At 42.9% G+C, this 20,401-nt stretch overlaps 1 protein-coding gene across 5 annotated transcripts in view; it reads left to right on the top strand.

Annotated features, from left to right (window-relative positions):
- Positions 1 to 859: 859 nt before the first annotated feature.
- The window catches only part of PLAGL1 (PLAG1 like zinc finger 1), a 44,309-nt gene continuing 24,767 nt past the window's right edge, over positions 860 to 20,401 (top strand). For 2 of the 5 annotated variants that reach the window (XM_058836190.1, XM_058836192.1), the window contains exons 1-2: positions 861 to 1,021; positions 18,250 to 18,292. Coding sequence is in view for 2 of the 5 variants with exons in the window: in XM_058836188.1 (XP_058692171.1) it covers positions 18,274 to 18,292 (19 nt within the window). In the remaining 3 variants the exon portion in view is untranslated. Of the gene's footprint in view, positions 1,022 to 2,255; positions 2,391 to 18,249; positions 18,293 to 20,401 lie in introns of all 5 variants that reach the window. The other 3 variants (XM_058836188.1, XM_058836189.1, XM_058836187.1) reach the window with 3 other exon arrangements.

The following is a 20,401-nucleotide window of genomic DNA, read 5'->3' on the forward strand; positions in this document are numbered from 1 at the left end:
CAGGGCGGAGCTGCGCGGAGGTGCCGGAGGGAGCGGGCGCTGCAGGCGCTAGAGGGCAGGTTAGCCCACGGCAATCCGGCTGGAGAAACGCGGGGAAGGACGCTGCTGGTGTCACCTTTTGCACATTGCACACCCTGCACTAGTGACGCCCGTCTGAACTCCCCTTCTCTACTGAACCCCAATGGTGTCCAACTTTTGCAAAATTTACTAATTTATAGCATGAGGAGCCAACATTTGAATCACCCAGTGCAGTCCACTCTGGCTCATAGAATGACAGAGTAGTTTGAGTTGGAAGGGGCCTTCTAGATCATCTAGTCCAATCCCACGCCTGACATGAACAAGGACATCTTTCGCTAGGTCAGGTTTCTCAAAGTGCCATCCAGCTTGGTGGTAACGGAGAAGGTGGAATCATCTCCTCAGGGTTGACCCGTGACAGCACAAGAAACAGCCACTGGTTGCTTCAGGAGACACACACTGCTCGGCTGCGAGTCTGCAGCTGAACCCCAGGCGAAGGAAGCTAAACAGGGACGTGTGAGCAGAACAGTCTAAATGCTGTGAGGTGCCCTCCTGGGAAGTTGTTAACCACCAGCAGCGCGGATCAAGAGGTTCTGTGGATCCTCGCAGGCAAGGACAACTCGGCGGCCACGGCAGAGGCAGTATCGGCTGCCGGGCAGCCGCGGCGCCCGCACTCCCCGGCGAACAAGCTTCCCGGTAGCGCCGCCGCAGAGCGAGCGCTCGGGCACCAGCGGCGGCGGAGCTGCACCCCCGGGCCGCCCCCGCGTTCCCCCCGCCCCGCGTGCCCCGGCTCTCCGCAGGGGCGGAGCGGGGAGGGGACGCGGCGCGGCCGCCCCCGGTCCCGGCCCTCCCCCGGCCCGCTCGCCGCCGCCTCGCCGCCAGGCGTCTCCCCGGGCCGGGCACCGCCGCGGGGACGGGAGGAGCCGCCGCTGCCGCCACTGCCGCCGCCGCGCTCCCCGGCCCGGCGCTGGGGGAGCGGGCGGCTCCCGCGGAGCTGGGCCATGAGGTGAGCGGGGCCGGCGTGCGGGACCGGGCCGGGGGCGCTCCGCCGTGCCGCAGCGGTGCCGGGGCGCTCGGGGGAGCGGGGGGCCCGCTCCGGGCGGGGCGCTGGGGGGCGGGCGCCGAGCACCGGGACTGTCGGACCGGGCCCGCCGCCGCAGGAAAACTGTGCCTCAATGTGTCCGCTTTCAACAGGAGAGTTTTGTCTTTAGTTATTTATTTTCCGCTTCTCCCCGTCCACTTTCCCCACGCCCCGGCCGCCGTGCAGGCTCTCCCGCTTGTCCACCCGCAGCGCCGGGCACCGGAGCCCCGGGATGGGCGCCCACCCCGGCCCCTCTTGCCTCTGGGCACAGAAAGGCCGCAGGACCGCGAATTTAGGGGAGGAGGGGACGTCTCCTCATCTCTCCAGCCCCACGGCCCTCACGGGGCTTTCAGGGCAGAGCGTGGGGCAGCGGGCGGTGCAGTGACCCGGGGCCAGCCGTGGCACCGCCGTGAGGAGAGACGCGGCTCGCGGTCCGGGAGGTTTGTTCCCGCGTGGAAAAACTTCTGCGGCTCCAAAGGTGCGCCCGCCGCTCGCACACGGGTCTCAACGCCTGCATCAAAGCCCCCGCCCACAGAAGCCGCCGCAACACGGTTTAGACAGTTTTCCATCTCTCTTCAGGAGGCTGACAGCTTGCCGAGTTCAAGCCTTGAAGAGCTGTCATTGAGTCCTACGGGACACACGACTTTCTTTTTTTTTCCCCCTCCCCTGTGGGGAAGAGGGAATTACTAAATTGTAGAATTCATTTTTTTCTTAAAGTACTTAACTCGGTTAAAATTTAACTTTCGGTTGTTTTTGATTTCTCAGTTAGAAGTTTCTGTCCCTTAGTCAAATGGCAGTCCATTTTTTAGAAAGGTGAATATTGGGCAGCCAGACTTTTCTCTGAGGGCTGTTGCTTCCCCTGTGTGACTTTAACACAAGTGTGTTCCACCTTGCAATGTATGGACAGTAAGACAAACTGCTTTTGTGGAAGATATTTAAAGTAGTTGATGAAGAACAAAAGTACTAGGTGTCTTCAAAATGTGAGTGTAAACACAATCTTCCCACCTCAGTTGATATTTTTAATTTATATAGGACAGAATCCAAGTCATGTTTTTGGATACACGATATATCTACATGCATGCTTGTCTGTGACTACTTTGTCTGACATGATGAGTATCTTCATGAATAAATATAAATGACACATACACTCTCTTTCCAGGAATCAGTAGGAGAGGATGTGCCTGGCATTATTACCAGGAGATTAGCAAATCCAGCTCTGACAGAGTGGGAAAGAGGTTCCCAATCTGAACACTCGGATTGGATTGCATTGCAGTTGTAAAATTCATATCAGCAGGTATGACCTGATTCTTGGTTGTCCCAAAGCTTAGCAGAAAATCTGGCTGTTAAAATCTGAGATACCTAATTACATACAGCAGGTATCAAGCAGTCCTGCCCCTTCTCTTGGTCAAGGACACCTTGCAAGAGTGTCCCTTTTTGGTTGTGTGGTCTTCTGTATGCCAGTGACCCTGCAACATCTCTGCTGTGCTCTGACCCTTCCTCGGGGAGAAATAAAGATACTGCCAGTGGGAATCTCCCTTCACTGTCCTTCCTGTCCCTATTGTTGTTTTGGAGAAGCAGCGCAAGGAGCACCGCTCTGCCTCTGTGTGTGGGGAGTGGTCACACTGCACAACACAAAATGGGGCTGTGTGGGACAGGTGGCTCTGGCTGGAACACAGGGAGTTGTGCTAAACAGGACAGCTACAGTCACAGGATTGGTGACAAACTGTGTTTTTATTCCTCGATATTGTGTGTGTTCGCTGCCCTGGTGCCACTGTATGTGCAGTATATTTTCCACCATTAGTGTGTTACTTGCCCTGAATTGTAAGTCAAAGCAGTGAAAGTCTCATTTGCAAAACTAATGGGAGCTGGTATAGATCCTGGAGTACGGTAACTGTCTAATGGCCTGGCTGCCACTGCTTTTTGATTTGTTCAGTGCTCTGACATGTAAATAGTACCTGGTTGTTCTGATCATACCGATGCTGAAAATGGATAGTAGGATTATTTGTGTAAGAAGCAGAAGATGGGACGAGTGGGAATGAAAGAGAGAAATAAGATTAGAGGGACTGTACCAGTTCCTCTTGACCTGTGTATCAGTGAGAACAGTAGTGGGAGGTTTGGAGAGTTTGGTACAAAAAAATGACATAAATACAAGAAAATAAACAATTATTTCCTAAAGGAGGCCATTAAATCATGAAGTTTAACCAGGGCAGGTCACAAATTCATGCTCCCTAACTAAAGGCAATAACATCTATTTCCTCTATTTTCTATGATTTTCTCTGCGTCAAGAACCTCCTTGTTGTGAAGTTCTGTGACCACTTGCATGTCTTCTCTCAGTGCCTTCCCTTCTGCCAGGACTCAGTGGAAAGGAAGCATCCTAAGATAATTCCCCTTCTTTTGACTATTGAGACACATTTAATCTACAGTGTATTGCCAGGGCTGGGTCCTGATCTGCTGTCCCTCCCTCAAATTCCTAATTTCTTGACTGATGATTAAACCCCAAAAAACATCGACCCCCACCGTGCCCATAAGTGAATACACACGTCGTACTTAAGGCAGTCAGTGCCGGCATTGTAAGTTTGACGCATTTGAGCACTTGACCTTACACCTAACTTTACAAATCTAAATCATCCTCTTCAGTGAGAGCAACCTGGTTCATAAGATGTTTTCAAAACTAGAGTATTGCCAGCTAGTTCCCTACTGGCCCCTCTGAGCTTTTATTTTAAGATGTTCCTGCTTTCAAAGATAAGCATGAGGCAAACAAGACTGCTCCAAACACCAAGGGAACAGCAGTCACACACTTCTACTTTAGCCTGTGCCACCGTGCAGGCAGCTGCATCATTTAATTGTCACTAAACCCAGAAGAATCTGTTTGTTCTTTTCTTGCGTTGTGTGGAAAGAAGTAGGAAATCTCTTTGAATGATGCCAAGGATACGGCTATTTTGTGATAACTAGCAGGAAATAACAAGAGTTAGGACAGAAAGAAGGTCAGTTGACTTGAAATCTGTATGGGAAAATCTTGAAAGTACATCATAAAATTTAATTGCACACATATCCTGAGGTTAATAAAATAAATATTTTGCTTCTAATTTTGCTTTTTTTTGCTGACTTTTCTCTATGTTCCAATGCATTTTTGTATATATGGGCTATTTGCAATTTGCTGTGAAAGAGTCTTTTAGGTTCCAGATGTCTCTGCTTCTGGACACTCCAGAAGCAACAGTTATTTCCAATGGACCTTACTGTCTCTATGTTTCCCATATTTCCTCTTTTTTCTTGCTTTTGCTGCTTGTGATGATTGATCTTTTGTAAAATGGCATGAGTTGCAGTACTAAATAAGGATCAAGGATGCCTTTGTAAGCTAGTTCTGTCTTGGAAGACAGAGTAGATCTGCTTTTATCTTTCTGTGTCTTGCACCTAGAGCACTATTTTAGAAGCTATTTCACAAACAACTTGGGATAGAAAAATATAAGCTTAGGAAAGCACTTAGGAAAGTACTAGTGTGGTGGTATCTAACCTGTAATAATGTGCACAACACCAAGCAAATGTAGTGCATTGAGCAATATCAAACTTTGCTCTTCCATTCACTCTCTTGTTTCCAGGTTTCTATTCCTATTAATGGTGTTGAGGGACTCTTGGGGAGCAGCAAGGATGTCTTCTGCAAGAGTGACACATCTCTTGTGTCTTTCAGAGAGAACCACAACAGCAAGAGTCACATTTGATTTTTTGGTCATAAACTGTCACCTCAATTTTGCTGGGGTACTTTAGCTAGAATGTCATTTTAATCACTGCGGCTGTAAAATGTGATGGACAGCTTTGGCTTGTCCCGTCCTGCAGAAATAAGTAACTTTAGATTCAGTATGGCTTTTTTAAAGATTACAACAAAAGCACTGTAAAACTGAGCAACAAAGAAGTTATTTATATAGCATTAGAATTATATTTTGCCAGTGCCTTGACAGGTTGATGCCCAAAGAAGACACCAAATGTCTAATCATTATATTGTCCTGCAGTAATAAGTAGTGGAAGGACCAGTGAAGCACTTATTAAAGACATAACTAAAGTAGTTCAATGCTTATTTTGTCCTCAGAGAGGTAGGTACAGCTTCTTTTCCAGGTGGAATTGTCTCTAGTCATGCAGAGAACCAAGAGGAGTTTGAAAGGAGGGGAAGTAGAGATGCTGAACAAAGATCAGGAAGGAGGGAGTAAGCAAAAGGCAGAGGGAAGGTAGTAAAATGCTGGAAACTATTAGCTAAGAGAAAGAAGTTACTAAAAACATAACTGATGTTTGATTGGCATAACAAAAGAGAAACTCGTAGATAGGAGTACAAAACCCCCAGAGATTTGTTTTGTAATCGTAAGTTCTATTTTAGTTCAATTTTCATTTAGTCTTAGCAACCAGCTTTACTTTCTGTGCAGAGAGGCAACCTTTGTAATGCTCCAGAAGTGTTCCATGCATGTTCTAGGATGCTTTCTGCTTTCCGATTTTTTTCTTTTTTATGTGCTGGGAGTCATGGCTCACCTGCATCATTGAGTAAGGAAAAGACATTAAACCCTTCTAAAGTGATTAAGACAAACCAAGAAGATGTAACGTAATCTTTTTCTGCTTCAACTGCACTTAGGTATCTCAGCAATCACCCATATTAATTAGGCAAGTGACTTAATATCTCTCACAGTGAGAAATAGCAGCAGATGACTTGCCTGCTGAAACACTATGTTTTTGTATTCTCAGGGCTCATCTAAGAAAAGACCAGGGCTGCTGGCCAGAATGAGTCCAAATGCACTATGACAAAACCACTCCTCCCTCTTTCAGTGGAAATTTGAAAACTAGCACATGAGTTGTCCTGAGCAGATGCATCATTTGCTTCCTGTAAACATGGCAGCCAGATAACCCTTCCTCATCCCAGTGGTGCCAGGCACTGGAAAGAGATCACTCAGTGCTGGTCCTCAGTGGTGGATGCCAAGGAAAGTAAGAAAAAAATGTGTCAGGTAAGGATTTCCACAGTTAGGCTGTTAGACCCCAAATGAAGGTGAATGAAACTTCTTGTGTCCAGAGAAGGGCAACAAAGCTGGGGAAGAGCCTGGGGCACAAATCTTACGAGAAGCAGCTGAGGGAGCTGGGATTGTTTAGACTGAAGGAAAGGAGGCTCAATGGAGACCTGTCTCTCTACAGCTGCCTGATAGGAGGCTGTAGCCAGGTGGGGGTTGGTCTCTTCTCCCAGGCAACCAGTGACAGGACAAGAGGACATTGTCTTAAGCTGGCCCACAGTAGTTTTAGGTTGGACATTTGGAAGAAATTCTTCACAGGAAAGGTGATTAGACATTGGCATGGGCTGCCAAGGGAGGGAGTGGAGTCGCTTTGCCTGGAGGTGTTTGATGAAAGGCTGAATGTGGCACTTAGTGCCATGGTCTAGTGGACATGGTGGTGATTGGTCATGTTGCACTCTATGATCAGAGGTCTTTTCTTGCCTAGTTGATTCTGTGATTCTGTAACTAACAATTTCAGCAAAATGTAGCACAGCCTGGAGCACCTATTCATCACAAGCCAGTGAAACTGATACAAGTCTGCAAAATGTTTTGGTTTCAGTTAACTCAGGCTATTCAGGCAAAAATAAGTTTACTGGAAATATTTTGACTTGTTCATGACTCACTTGTTTTTACAAACCTAACACTCCTTTCCTCACAAAGCAAGTAAATGTGCAGGCAAAGCAAACACATTTCCTATAAAATATGTGATACGAAAATTCTGTAGTTCTGAAAGGTATTCTCAGCTTGCCCTTACTCAAAACCATTTGAGGAGGTCAGGGAGGTGTTCATGTGGTGACACTCACCACGTCCTGGCTTGGAAACACGTTGCTTTGGATTTCTAGTTTTGCTTAGAACAAAAGATTGGCGAGGCATTTTGCATCTCTTGGGGTTCCAGATGGGTCGTAATGATATTCTTGTCACTGGTTGTGCCCGGCAAGGCTTCTGGACCTTATTACTTCTCACATAGCAGCTGCCAGGGACAAGAATAATTTTCACACTTGGAAATCATCTTTACTTGACTTGTGTACATTTACATGCTGCTTTTCTCTCTAGAATACCCTTAGTGTAAGTGATAGAAGGAATTGTCTCCCTTTTTAATAATTGAATTTACTATACAGATTTTTCACTGAGTCTATGGAGGATTTTGGCTAATAAAAATGCATCTGAATTTTTAAGCATTTATTGAATGAAAAGAAGAAATGCTGCCCTGGCCAAAACGGAGATTGACAAGATAGAAAACAAAACAAGGATAAATGTGAGATTAAATTGCTTTCCGTCTTTTGTCTTACTCTAATAGAAAAGATAAGGCTTGAAATTATTTTTTTTTCTTTATGTTGTTCTTAATTTTCTAGCAATTTGTCAGTGTTGATGCCTGAATCACAGAACACTTGAAGTCTTTGCAGACTTCAGGACCTATACAGCCAAGTATTTACAGATTTTTAGACCTCTAGCAAAGATGAAATACGGAGTTACAGAGTACATATTATGATGTTAGAGGTCATCAAAGTGACCTGATGACAAGGGGTTGTGGTCTTAGTCCTTTAAAAAATAAAATTATCAGATTTTTGCTAAGTTTTTCATACCACTTTTATCAACATCAAAAATCTCAGCATTATAAAATATTTTTTAAATAAGACATGACAAAAATGAGTATGGACTTCTTAAGCTAACAGAAAACAGAGAATATAAATAAGATTGTTTTAAATATTTTTTATCCAAATCCAAAAAGCAGTTCATGAAATAGTTGAAGACAATGTAGAATGAGTTTCTTTTTTTGATCTATAAAAGTATCAGCAGGATAAATTAATTTGAAATTTTTTACTTGTCAAATTCACTCATTTTTTAAACTGATAAGTCTCTGAATTATCTTTATAGTCAGTGATTTGCACTGACACCTTTATAAATTTATTAAATAATCATCTAATTTAGAAAGACCCACAGTCAGGTTATAATTTTCAATAATAAATTCCAGCCTGAGAGCAAAAATTGTCACACATCTACTTGGGTGTTATGGTTGCTATAATACTTTCAATAATATATTTGGGTCCCAGAATCTGAAATTGCAGTAAATTTTAATTTTAATATCATGTCCTTTGACAAGGATATTTTTCCAAAGTTGAATCCACAGAGTTTATTGAACAACTTAAGACAGCATGACTGTGGAGAGTGTGACCTGTGCCTTCAGTTTGTCCCAGCAGAGCACTGACTCTTGAAGCATATGGATTCTCCCAATGTGAATATGGCTGTCAATGGTTGCAAGTCATTAGCAACCATTTATTAGAAACCTGTTAGTTTGTTATTAAGAATGTAGTAGATGTTGGCGATCAGAATGTTACGGTGCAACAAGTAGAATACAGTTTGGTAGCTGTTGACAGAACATCCAAATATTTGATAGTGGGAACTTTCAGATAACCCGAAGTTCTTCCACTTGCAGACCTCACATGCTGTATAAACATCTGACAGAATATGTTCATGTAGGTTTTTATAAATTACTAAACCAGCCTTCTGGTAACTTGGGGTGAAAATGCCAAACATCTGAGTTGTTTCAGGTTATTTTTCATTAACTCACAGAATCATACTGAATGGATGTTTCAAAAGTCAGAGTTGAAGAGGTCATGCAACTGGGTGGAGAAATGAAGACAAGTGACCTCTTGGTGAATTTTAATAAAAGGTTAGAGATCACTTATCTTGTTTTTTCTACATTATTGTAACTTTTCTATGACAGGACAACTTTTAAATGAAGAAATGTGTTCTTTGCCTCTGTTGCTAGAGCACATGGAGAAATTAATCAGGTTCCAAGGCTGTCTCTGAAAAATTGGCATACAGACAAGTGACTGCAGTAAAATTGCCAAACTGCTGAAATACAAGGTGTATTTTATATCAGCCTGCACTTGGCAGTCATTAATCTATGGTGCACCATATTCCAAGCTCTTTATTTGGTATTGACAGGGGAATTAATGGTCACTTGTTTTTAAGTTGTTTTTGTCATTCTGTGGAGGTAGTGGCTCTTCCTTTACCAGTCTCTACATCGCTGACCTTGTTATTCTGTTTTCATAATTCCTTTCGTGTTCTCTTTCACTGAAAAAAAGAACCTTGTCTAGAGAAGAGACAGTCTCTTTTAGTTTATTCAAGTTTCAGTTTTGCTGGAGAAAACAGCAGAACAAGATTGCCCTGCAGGATGAAATCTTAAACAAGCATGAACACTGTGCATGTAATGCCACATTTTTTTGTCTTCTTGTTTGAGTAATGTGTAAGAAGTGGCACAGAATCCAAAACAGGTTTGTATACCGTGCAGTTCCAGTCCAGACCTTGGAAAGGCAGGAGTCCAGTTATAAGTCTGTGTTACCAGCTGTCAATATGTGAGAACAATTGTCAAGAAGAGGTTGACAGTGGGGAGCAACATTTTATCTCTCTTTTATCTGTGAAACAGGTTACAAGGCTGAATATGAATAGTCTGCATCTATATCTGCTTTTATTCAACAGTAATCTGTGAGCCACGGTTCGCAGATTTTGGAGTCATCAGATGGTTTGATAACCAAAGGAAAAATTAAGGGAACAGCCAAGTAATATTTAGGAACAAGTGTAGCTTTCATTATTAAAGATGTATGTGCCATTTGGAGCGTTTGGATATTATCAGAGTTGTGCACTGTAGGCATTCTAGGCACTACTAAGAAAATACAACCACTAAAACAAGCATACCTTTTAAGAAAAGGCAGTAAGAAATCATTCCTCAAGTTACAGTTTAGTTCCCATAGAATCAGTCCCTGACGATTAATATGATGGCTAATTTCAGTAAATTATTTCTATTAATTGCCCCTTGCCTCTGTAGTGTATGCAGCAGTAGCTTGTGTTTTCCATGCAGTATCCTGCTCCAGCCAGTCCACATGTATGAGCAGGAGGAAAGGATGTGGGGGGTATTGCTGCTGAGTTTGTCATTGACAGGTCCAGCTGCTGTCTGATGGAAATGTGAGCTTGCAGGTTGAAGCAAACAAATGGAGCGATGTGGCAGGCAGCCGTTATCCAGTATAAGTCTTGTAGCATTAGTTAAAACGAATCAGCCCCTGCTGTCTCTCTGCCTCGAATATTAAGTTCTTAGTGAAAACTTTGCTTATGCTTCAGAGTTATAAGGATGTATTTGTGTTATCATTGCCTGTTTCAGGCAGCTCAAGCAAATCTCCGAAGTATGAGACCTTTGGGAGTGGAGAGGAAAAAGAAAACATTTCTGCTTAGCCAAGGAGCTGTTAACAAACAGGAAGGCATATTGTGGAAGAGCATTAATTATGCTTTGCTACATAATTTATGTATAGAGACATCATTTTATGAAGCAACTAAAGAGACTAAGCTGCTAAGCCCCTTGGAATCACTGTGAAGATCACTTTGCATCTAAAATAGCTGAAAAATGCCAATATTCTTGACCCAAAATCCTTTTTCAGGTAAAACTTCCTCGCAAGTTTCTGAATGAAGCAGTCATCTCACAGCATTGAAATTTAAAACTGCTAAAAGTGTATGAGAGTGAGCAAAACTGAGAAGTGGAATTTAACCAAATAATTGGACTGTGTTTTTATAATATAGCAGCAACATTACACACTGCATCAGCTTATTGCAGTAGTGCTTAGGTTGCATGTGTCGTAGATAAGGTGCAAGTTTGTGAGCATTTTGAGGGTGGGAGGTTTTAGATTACCATAATCTAAGCAAGATGTGTGAGGTAAGGTATTGGCTTCTAGATGACAAATCTGTTTTTATGATTTCCTGAAATTTACTGACATTGCCAAAGTACTGGCTAAATGTGTATCCCCCTCTCTGGGCAGGGCAGTGACTGTTGCATGGGAACTCGTGTGTTTGTCTGATTCCGCTGTGGGTTTTGCTCACCACATTTGGAAAGTTTTCAGCTGGTAGTGTGTGTTATTTGTATCAAACTTATGAAAGAAGTGAGTGCTAAAACCAGGTTTTTGTCAAACATTCTTTGAAGACACAGACTTGTTGGCTCTTGGGAGACATCTATTTGAGCATGGTGCAGGAAAAGGATAGGAGATCTCCCTGCTGACCAGTCTGTCCAGCAGAGGAATGGCAGTGCCTTTCTTGAAATAAGTGTTGGGATGCAGGCTTGAAGTGATGAAAAAGAGTTTAGCCAAGGTATCGAGGGAGAACAGGAAAAAGTGCTTTTTCACGTGACCTTGTGCAAGTGGGTTTGATGTTTATTTTGTGCTGGGGTTCAGTCCTGAGTTTCAGCCAGTAGACCAGAGTCCTCTCCAAAGGGCTCATTGAAATGGAAATGGTTTTGCCCTGCTGCTGTGGAATGCAAATTATTTTAGGAATGTTCCTGGGTCTTGAGGCTTTCTAAAGCTCACACTTACAAGATTTATTTTTTTTAGCTCATTTTATCCAATTCTCATAAGAAAATAAGGATCCAGAAAGATGATTGGTGCCTTGATCCTGACCCAGCAAAATATGAAGTGTAGGTTTGTCTTCATGTGTACAAATAGTTCCCTGCAAGTCAGTGGTGGGAAAACATGGGAAATGCAGAATTGCTTTGCTGGATCGCAGTCAAAATTCTGAGTGCTTTGCAAAGCCAAACAAGAGCAGCCCTCAGAAAGGCAGACTGGCATGAGATGCCATTTGGTATCTTTCCCCAGGGGTTTGTCTCCCTTCTGTTACTATCTCTTTTTAAAAGTTCTATATAATGGCTTTTCTTGTTATCAGGGCACTGGAGATGGGCAAAGACCTGTGTTTGATGCCTTGTCTGCAGCAGGTCTTTTGCTGACCAAAATAGACCAGTGTCAAGTGGTACAGGCTGGGAAAATATGGTGAGAGACAGTGCAATATTTCAGAACAGGGAGAATTTGCTTTGAAACATGGAGTGGGATTTGTTGGTCTTTGGGTTTCTGGTTTCAGGGCACAGGATATAAGATGTATTTACTTTTAATGAAAATAGGGTTTTTTTTGCTTTAAACTGAAAACAGACTTGGATAGATTAGGTGCCTGTGTGTGGAACATATTTGCTGATGCTACATGCTGAGGTGATCATAACCATGTTAGAATACTGATTGGTTGGTGGAGGGAATGGTAAGGCAGGACCTTTTTATGTATCCAAATTTAATACTCAGTATATCTTTGCTGAAATATTAGCCAAGGGATCCAAAAATTTTCAATGGGATGACTCTTGATGTCACTGGGAACTGACAGGTCTCTTGGTTGTTTGCATACTATGGCATTTAATCTGTGGAAATGTGTATATAGTTATAAAGTTTCCTTCAGCAGCAGGACCAGCTTATGTATTTGTATGGTGTCTGTGTGACTGTAAACACAATTTACAACATTATCATGAAGGTATACAAAATACCTTTAGTAAATATATTAGAGAAAACTTTCTTGAGAACGTGACTTTTGTCCACTCACATATTTTGTACAGCTCTTTTACCTTTGTAAAAGAGAAAGACATTACATTTATAATTTTGGCTTTTCCTTATTTTTTACATTCACAAATAAGACTTACTTTGGGAGCTTCTGCAATATTAGAAAGCCAAATTTCTGGATTGTGGACACAAGCTTTCATGTGTTGTACCACACAAGATTTTTTGCTTAATCAAGGGAATGATGCAGAATCCTGTACATAAAGAAAGAGAGGATGGTGACACAGTTTTTCTCTTTTGTAACTATAAAATAATACCATGACTTGAAAAAAACCTCAAGTAATTGTAAAAGTACAAATTATTATTATTTTATGTTATAAATGAAGTGATTTATAATTTCATCTATTTTGCCAGTGAGGGACTTTACATGTGGTAGATTAAAAATGAACAGAATGTCACTGTTGATCAGTGACATCAAACAAATCATGTTCGATGAGTTTTACTTAGTATGCAGTAAATCCTGATATCGAGGTACATGTGGGACCAACACAAACTTCAGAAAATCTGTATAGGTTTCTTTAGATGAAGATTTTGGCCATGCATATTAATTTTTCCTGTTAATACTCTGTCAATCTTAAGTAATTCCTACATCTTTATGATTTTCTTTCCTGTTCATGAATTTGGGAGAAAAACTATGTCAGCAGTTAGCCCAGCACAAGCACTAGCAGTAGCCAAAAGAACACAAGTAGGGACACTAGTGGAATGCTAATGCCATGTGATAGATGTGTTGTCTCCTGAAGGTGTTTTCTTCTGAGGGATTGCAGCCTGAGTCATCAGGTGTGCTGAATGTTAGACCCCAGCAACTGATTTCTGTGGTGCCAGCAGAAAGAGAGTTCTTCCTGATTTAATCTCAGTGTAAGTAGGTTAAGTGTGGTTTTCCTGTCCCATCTTTGCTTGTGAATTTTAGACATCTGCAACTTCATTACTTACCATAGATGTATTGAAAAAATACATTTACTTATGTTTTACCTTTACTTAGTTAAAATATGATAAAAGGTACTTAGATAACAATGTCACTTACATGAGGCTGTTGTGAATCTATAAATGAGTTGTGCTGGGCATTCTTCTGAGTGTCCAAGGAACAGCAGTATTCCTTTTCAGCTACATGAATAAGGTGGACAGGTGGCTTCACATTTTGAGATTAGTCTTTTGGTGACTGGTTAACTGGTGCCTCTTTGGTGGGCAGCATGAAACTGAGGTGCATTTGGGGGCTGTATGATGTCAGATCAGTACAAAGAGCATGCCTGTGTTGACAGTTGTTATTGTTTTTGGACACTTTTTATGTGGAAGGCAATGTAAGCAATTTTGTGATAACCTCTGAGGACTTGGTGGAGGCAGAAGCAGCCATGTCTCAACTCACAGTGGGCTCATGATTCAGAATCTCTGATCCAGGTCTTTGTCTCTGCATGGCAGAGGTCTCCTTTGCATGCAGTGCGTTCTCTTGTTATCTACAGACGGCATCATGTTGCAAGCACGAGGGTATCGCCCACAGTGTGAAAGCTTTTTCTATTGCTGCCACTTATGACTTTTCCCACATCTGGGCCTGCTTTTCTCTTGGCTTTCTGTGGCATGATGCCAGGGAAGATAGATGTACATGTTCTGAAAGAGAGGTCCGTGGATGAGCTGTCACATGAACCCACATGAGAATCCTTGAGTGTTATATGCAGGGCAGCTGTCTTGAACAAAACGTTGTAGTCTTATGTTGCAGACATTGCAAAGGTCTCTCACACAGCAGTTTCCTCTCTTCTCTTGCCATAGAATTTGTTGTCTGTGGTAAAAATGAGCTTCAAGGCCAGGGAAACGAGTGCTTTCTGGTGAAACCCGGTCGTCCTCCTAGAGCTCTGTGGTGACCTGCAGCAGCTGTAGTAGGTGAAGTCTTTGCTGCCCTTCTTGCTGCCTCCCAGTGTGAACCACTGGTGAACAAGGAAGTTATCAAGGCCATTCCTGGCAGCCTTCACGGATGTCTTGTGCATCATGAACAGCCCCCTAGGTCCTGTGCAGGCTGGTTTTCCTTTCTGTGTGTTTCCTTGTGGAAGTCACATTTCCTCTGGTGTAACAGTGACCTTGATCCTCGCTGTAGGTCCCCCTCATGAACCATACCTGGAAACTGCTGCCTGTTTCATTACTTCCCTGCCTTCTGCACCAGAACAGAGCATTGCCTTTCCCACTTTGGACTCTGGACATCTCAGAGCAGTCCCACCACCATCATATGTATCTATTCTGAATCATACATGCCCACAGCGTGCCCACTAAAATCACTTATAAAGCATAAAATGCATAGTCTGTGAATTTTTGCAATGATAGAACAACTGAAAATAACCCAAACCCTAAAATCCTGGCTCTTACACAAAATACACTGTGACATGTCCTTCTAGGCAGTGCAGAACCCATCTCCACTTCCTCTAACGGGTGCAAACCACTTTCCACTTCCACAAAGCATTGAAGTTTCCATCATTCAAAGTGCCTGTAATCACTGCTTTGCTATCTCTTGACTGTTAACCATCTATTATATTCAACCCATCAAGTCCTCCCCAACCTAAATGAAAAAGCTCTTTTCCTGATACCTGAAAGCCTGTAAAAACCTCATTAGGCTTTGCCTCACATTTTCAAGGCTGCAGTTTTGATGTATGGGAAATATTTCCTACTGATCTTCTCTTCCTCTTCTGCCCATTCATTGATAAGAAAGGAGGATACTTAAGAGCAACTGCAAACAACTTCTTTTGACTGTGTGGGCAGCACAGCAAATTTGGCCAATATACCTACAACACTTCATCTAAAGGTCAATGTGGGACATGGCCAGCCACCTGAGTTTAGATGGACAAGTGACTGCTGTGGCCAGAAGCCACAAGGCACTGTGTCTCCTTGGCACAGTATGTGTGACTTCCACAGCTCTGCGTGTGTTGGACCCCCTTGGTCATGGGCAATACACTGCACAAGGGGTGCCCTCGTACCCTTGAAGAAGGAGAGGGATTTATGTTATGGTTTTGTGCAGCTAGCATGACAGGCAGTTCTGAGTCCATGTTGAGGATAACTGTGGGTAAGAGCTGGCATGGCTTATGAAGGAGTTTGTGGTTCTACTTAAACTCCCCTGACCCTGCAAATACCCTTTGTTGTACTTATCCTCACCCTGTCAGAGATAAGGTTGGAACCAGCTGTTGGAAGAGGAGCAGTTCCTTGTGGTGGTGCGCCTGCTGTTCCTGTGTTGTGCGAGTGGGTAGTGTTGCAGTGACTGGGGTGCCTTCACGGAGGTGCTCCTTCTTGGGCTGTAGTTTCTGTGCCCTTCCCAAGGGATGGACTTGGGCATTTGGGGTTGCTGTTGCTAACACTGTTTCATCATAGACTTGTACAGTGGGAAAAATTTCTCAGGTGTCAGTGGCCTGTGGAGAAAAATACTGTGAAGATTTACCTCCAAAATGACATCACAGAACAACTCAAACAAACCTTTATGGGGGTGTTCATGGACCACAGTGTCACTGTAACAAGGCTGGATGGAGGATGGGGGGGGGGGGCAGGGAGGGCATGGACTGAAGCTGTGTTTTCTCTGTAGAGTGCTGCAGACCAGATGTGTGACAAGGAAGGTATACTAATGACTCAAACCGTATGGGAAGGAAGAGCTTGTGTTGTGGTGGTTTATCAGGTAATTGCCCTGCAGATTGAATGCCAGCACAATTAAATAATTTTATCATGAATCTAGTTATTCAGTGGGGGAAATGAAATCTCTATTAGTTGATGGCATTGCTTTGACAGTGATAACATGTAGCCTGCTGTTTCTGGGGATGACAAAGGCTGGTGCGTGTACAGTCACATATGGATGCCATTAAAGTCCACTGTTCCCTCTGCAAGGGCTATATTTTTAGAAATAAACACCACAGACAAGAGTCTTGCTCTCAGCCAGAATGGCGTCAAACTGCAGAGTAGATTTTTTTCAGAAATAAAGTGTTTTCTGGATGATGGAAATCAGACTAGGACACTTGCTGCTTAGGAAACCTGCTGTCAGCATGCCTGTTTTTATCTGGAAAGAGGACTCACTGAATGTCCCTCTAGCATGTGGGCCCATGTACTGCAGCTTTCTCACAGCACAACTCAGTTCTTGCAACCAGCTCCCATTAATTTGGAAGTATCTTACTATCATTGTATTTTTAAAAATGTAGTTTTTATTGGCCTATTTCAGTCAGCAACAAAATACTGTTTTCTCCATCAGAGTCAGATTTTCGTAGAATCATTAAATAGTTTAGGTTGGAAATGACCTCAGATCATCGCTCCAGCCATTAACCCAGCACTGCCATGTCTCTAAGCACCATATCTACATGTTTTTAAAATATCCACAGGAATGGGATATTCCCATGGCACTCTGTTCCAGTGCTTGACAACTCTCTTGATGAAGAATTTTTTCCTAATATAAAGCCTAAACCTCTCCTGGCACAGCTTGAGGGCATTTCATCTTGTTCTGTCCCTTGTTACTTGGGAGAAGAGACTCATCCCACCTGGCTACAACCTCCTTTCAGGGTGTGTGTACAGAGTCATAAGGTCCTCCCTGAGCTTCCTTTTCCCCAGGCTGAACAAACCCAGTTCCCTCAGCTGCTCCTCATCAGCCTTGTGCTCCAGACCCTTCACCAGCTCTGTTTCCCCTCTCTGGCCCCTCAGTGTCCTTCCTGTAGTGAGGGGCCAGAACTGATCACAACACTCAAGGTGTGGCCTCATCAGTGCCAAGTTCAGGGGGACAATCCCTACCCTGCTCCTGCTGGCCACACTATTGCTGATCCTGGCCGGGATGCCATTGGCCTTCTTGGCCACCTGGGCACAGCTGGCTCATGTTCAGCTGCTGTTGACCAGCACCCCCAGGTCCTTTTCTGCCAGGCCACTTCCCCAGGCCTGAAGCGCTGCCTGGGGTTGTTGTGACCCAAGGGCAGGACCCGGCACTTGGCCTTATTGAACATCTTTCATTCACCCTAATTCATACACACACACACTCCCCTTTAAACACTGCCTTAAAACTGCTTGATTTATACAGGGCATGAAATGGCATACACTGATGTGATTTGTACTGTTATTTGTGTGTTTCTTTACTAATAAATGCATTAATATTTCTATAGCTCCAAGTAGCCTTATTCAGTCATTGTGATACCTGTGTGTTGGGGATTGCTCAGACAGCTACAGAAAACTCAGACTCTACTCCAATGTGCTTATAGTAAAATTTCAGTCAAAAACCAGCAGATGAATGATAAGGAAACAAGATGGTTTTCTTTTTCAGCAGAAAACCAAAAGTTTCCAGAAGTCCTTCAAGAGAGCAAATAAAATGTGTTGCTGTATCTTTGGTTAATATTCTTTTTGACTCTGCGAGGGTTGGGACTGTTAGAAATATCAGGCTTAAACATAGAATAGTGTGCAGTGGGGTAAAATACATGATGCGTGAAAATTCTGTTGTAATTGATGCCTGGAAAATACATAATAATAGAAGTTAATTAAGATGTGGAATACAGTGAACTGTTCTTAATTAGAATGCATTGCATTAATACTGTCTGTTTACATGGTGTGTGAAATGAAGTGGAATCAGTTTTTTTTTCCTCTACAAACTGAAGCTCTTCCCTTTTAGATTTCTGTAGATATGTTTTCCTTATTTCCTAAAGAACTAAAAGACTGTGCATGTGATTATTAGCATGAGATATAAACATGAATAGTCCTAGTTCAGGAAACTGATAATTCTTTTTTCATTTATTTTGTGTAGGTTTCCTTTGCCTGATCTGTAAACATGTCCACAGACCTGCTCTGTAAGTACATTTCCATCATCCCACAGTGATGTTTTTGTACCATATGTTTTATGGGATTCCCAGATGTACTCATGATTGATGCCTTTCATCTGAAGTATAAAGTCTGCTTTTACATTTGTGTTTCTTCTGAGATATCTGTGGAACAATATTACCATTATAATCAACAGGATTATTCTTGGAATAAAGCATGACTTAATGTGAGTAAAATTGTAAAAATCTGGCTCAAATATAAGAACAGACTGGTTCATTGAGATTTAAAATTGCCATTCTGTCTAAAATGTTTTATCTATCTTTGGCACAAATACTATCCCAGATTACTAGAGTGATGTGCTCGGGGTCTTTTAATCATTTTGTGAATTTAACTCCTGTGCTTCCAAGGCATGATTATCCCAGTCACATCCAAATCTCCTGCCTTATCACTATTATTTGTCCTTCTTAACAGACAAGTGGTATATGCTTGTACTTTGCTGCCCATGTTTCCCCAATACGTGCACTCTCTTCCTCCAGCTTAAGTTATCTGAAGCATTAAGCACATTTTTTCTGCTCATGTATCTGATCTACATGCTTTCTTTTGGAGTCCTTCCAGTGTCTCAGCTGCCTTTTTAAATCATTGCCTCCAAGGCCTGCCCAGCTGCAAACTGTGCAATACGAGAGGGAAATTTCAGACACATTTTATCATTCTTTGGTACATCCTTAGAGGAACAAAGAAAACAGGACTGGTTTTTTTTTCAATAATAGCTGCAATCAGTTAATACATATAAAATAATCTGTGGCTTAATGGAAGATAGCAATTACATGTGGAGATCAAGTTATTTGTTAAAATGCATTTTTAAAATTTTTTCTGGAATATGACAATTTTGGAGCATGCTTAAATGTCAATAAGATACAGAGAGAACTCTAAAATAAGGAATGTAAGGTGCCTGACTGTATTGTATGCAACAGGCAAGCTGTTATCAGGAGTGAAATATTAAAGAAAGCAGAGGGCAGGGTGATTGCACAGGGGTCATGGTCAAGACTACTCAACTGTACTCAGGTGTTTGTCTGTTTTAGCAATTTTATGCCCTGGCAGTTTCATTTGTCTTTTTTTCAGCTCAGCAGCAGTGCCTTTCTCATATTCTCCCTAATGATCAGGGTGTTATAGAAGCTGTCACCTGAGTAGAGGCTGAAGGATTTGGGTGTGTTCTGCTCGAAGAAGAGAAGGCTCAAGGGGATCTAGTCATGATCTTTCAGTACAAAAATGGTGGTCATGGAAAAGGAGTTGGAAGCAGCCTTTCCCCAGGCATGCACTTCAACAGGACAAGAGGCAATGGCCTCAAGTTGCTTCAGGGGAGATACTTGTGGATGCAAGGGGCATTTTCAATGGGGGATTGATCAAACATTGAAATAGGCTGCCCAGGGAAGTGGTGGAGTTGCCCTCACTGGAAGTATTTGAGATATAGCTTGACTAGGCCCTGGGTAATGCTATTAAAGGGCCTGCATTCAGCAAGAGTCTGGGCTAATTGATCATTACAGGCCTCCTGCAACTTCAATAATTCTGCAGTTCTGTATTTCCTTGTGTTCTCAGCTATTTTCTGTGCAGTGAGCAGTCATCCCTACCACCTGTCCTTGGTCTTCTCAGCACTGTACTGCTTGTTCTGTGTCAGGTCCTCTGGTATTTGCTCATGTTAGTGGGATAGACATTTGTCTTCTCACTTGGAGATGTGTTAGTAGCCCGGAGGCAGGACCAGTGCTGAGGGAACTTTGAGGTTCCAGCTGGTGGGTGTTTGTGACGGCCGGGTAGTGCCTTGGTGAAACGTCAGTGCACAGGAGAATGCTAAAGAATGACATGGCAAATTTGTACAGGTGTGAATTGACTTCAGATCTTTATGTCTGTATCTATATAAATAAATATTGCAGGGCCAGCCTGTGAGCTGGTTTATACTAACAAGCAACAAACACTAGGGTGTGTGTGAGGGATAATATCTACCAGACTGTGTTCTAGGTAAGGAATTTGGATATAACCAAAATGTTTGTGGGGGAAAAGAGGAGATGAGGAGCATTTAGACACATGGAGCTGGTGCCAGGTGGTCTCAGTACCAGATCTCTGGCTCTTCCTCTTTAGCAGTAGAC

The sequence above is a fragment of the Poecile atricapillus genome, chromosome 3, assembly GCF_030490865.1.
Source record: "Poecile atricapillus isolate bPoeAtr1 chromosome 3, bPoeAtr1.hap1, whole genome shotgun sequence".
Lineage (NCBI taxonomy): Eukaryota > Metazoa > Chordata > Aves > Passeriformes > Paridae > Poecile > Poecile atricapillus.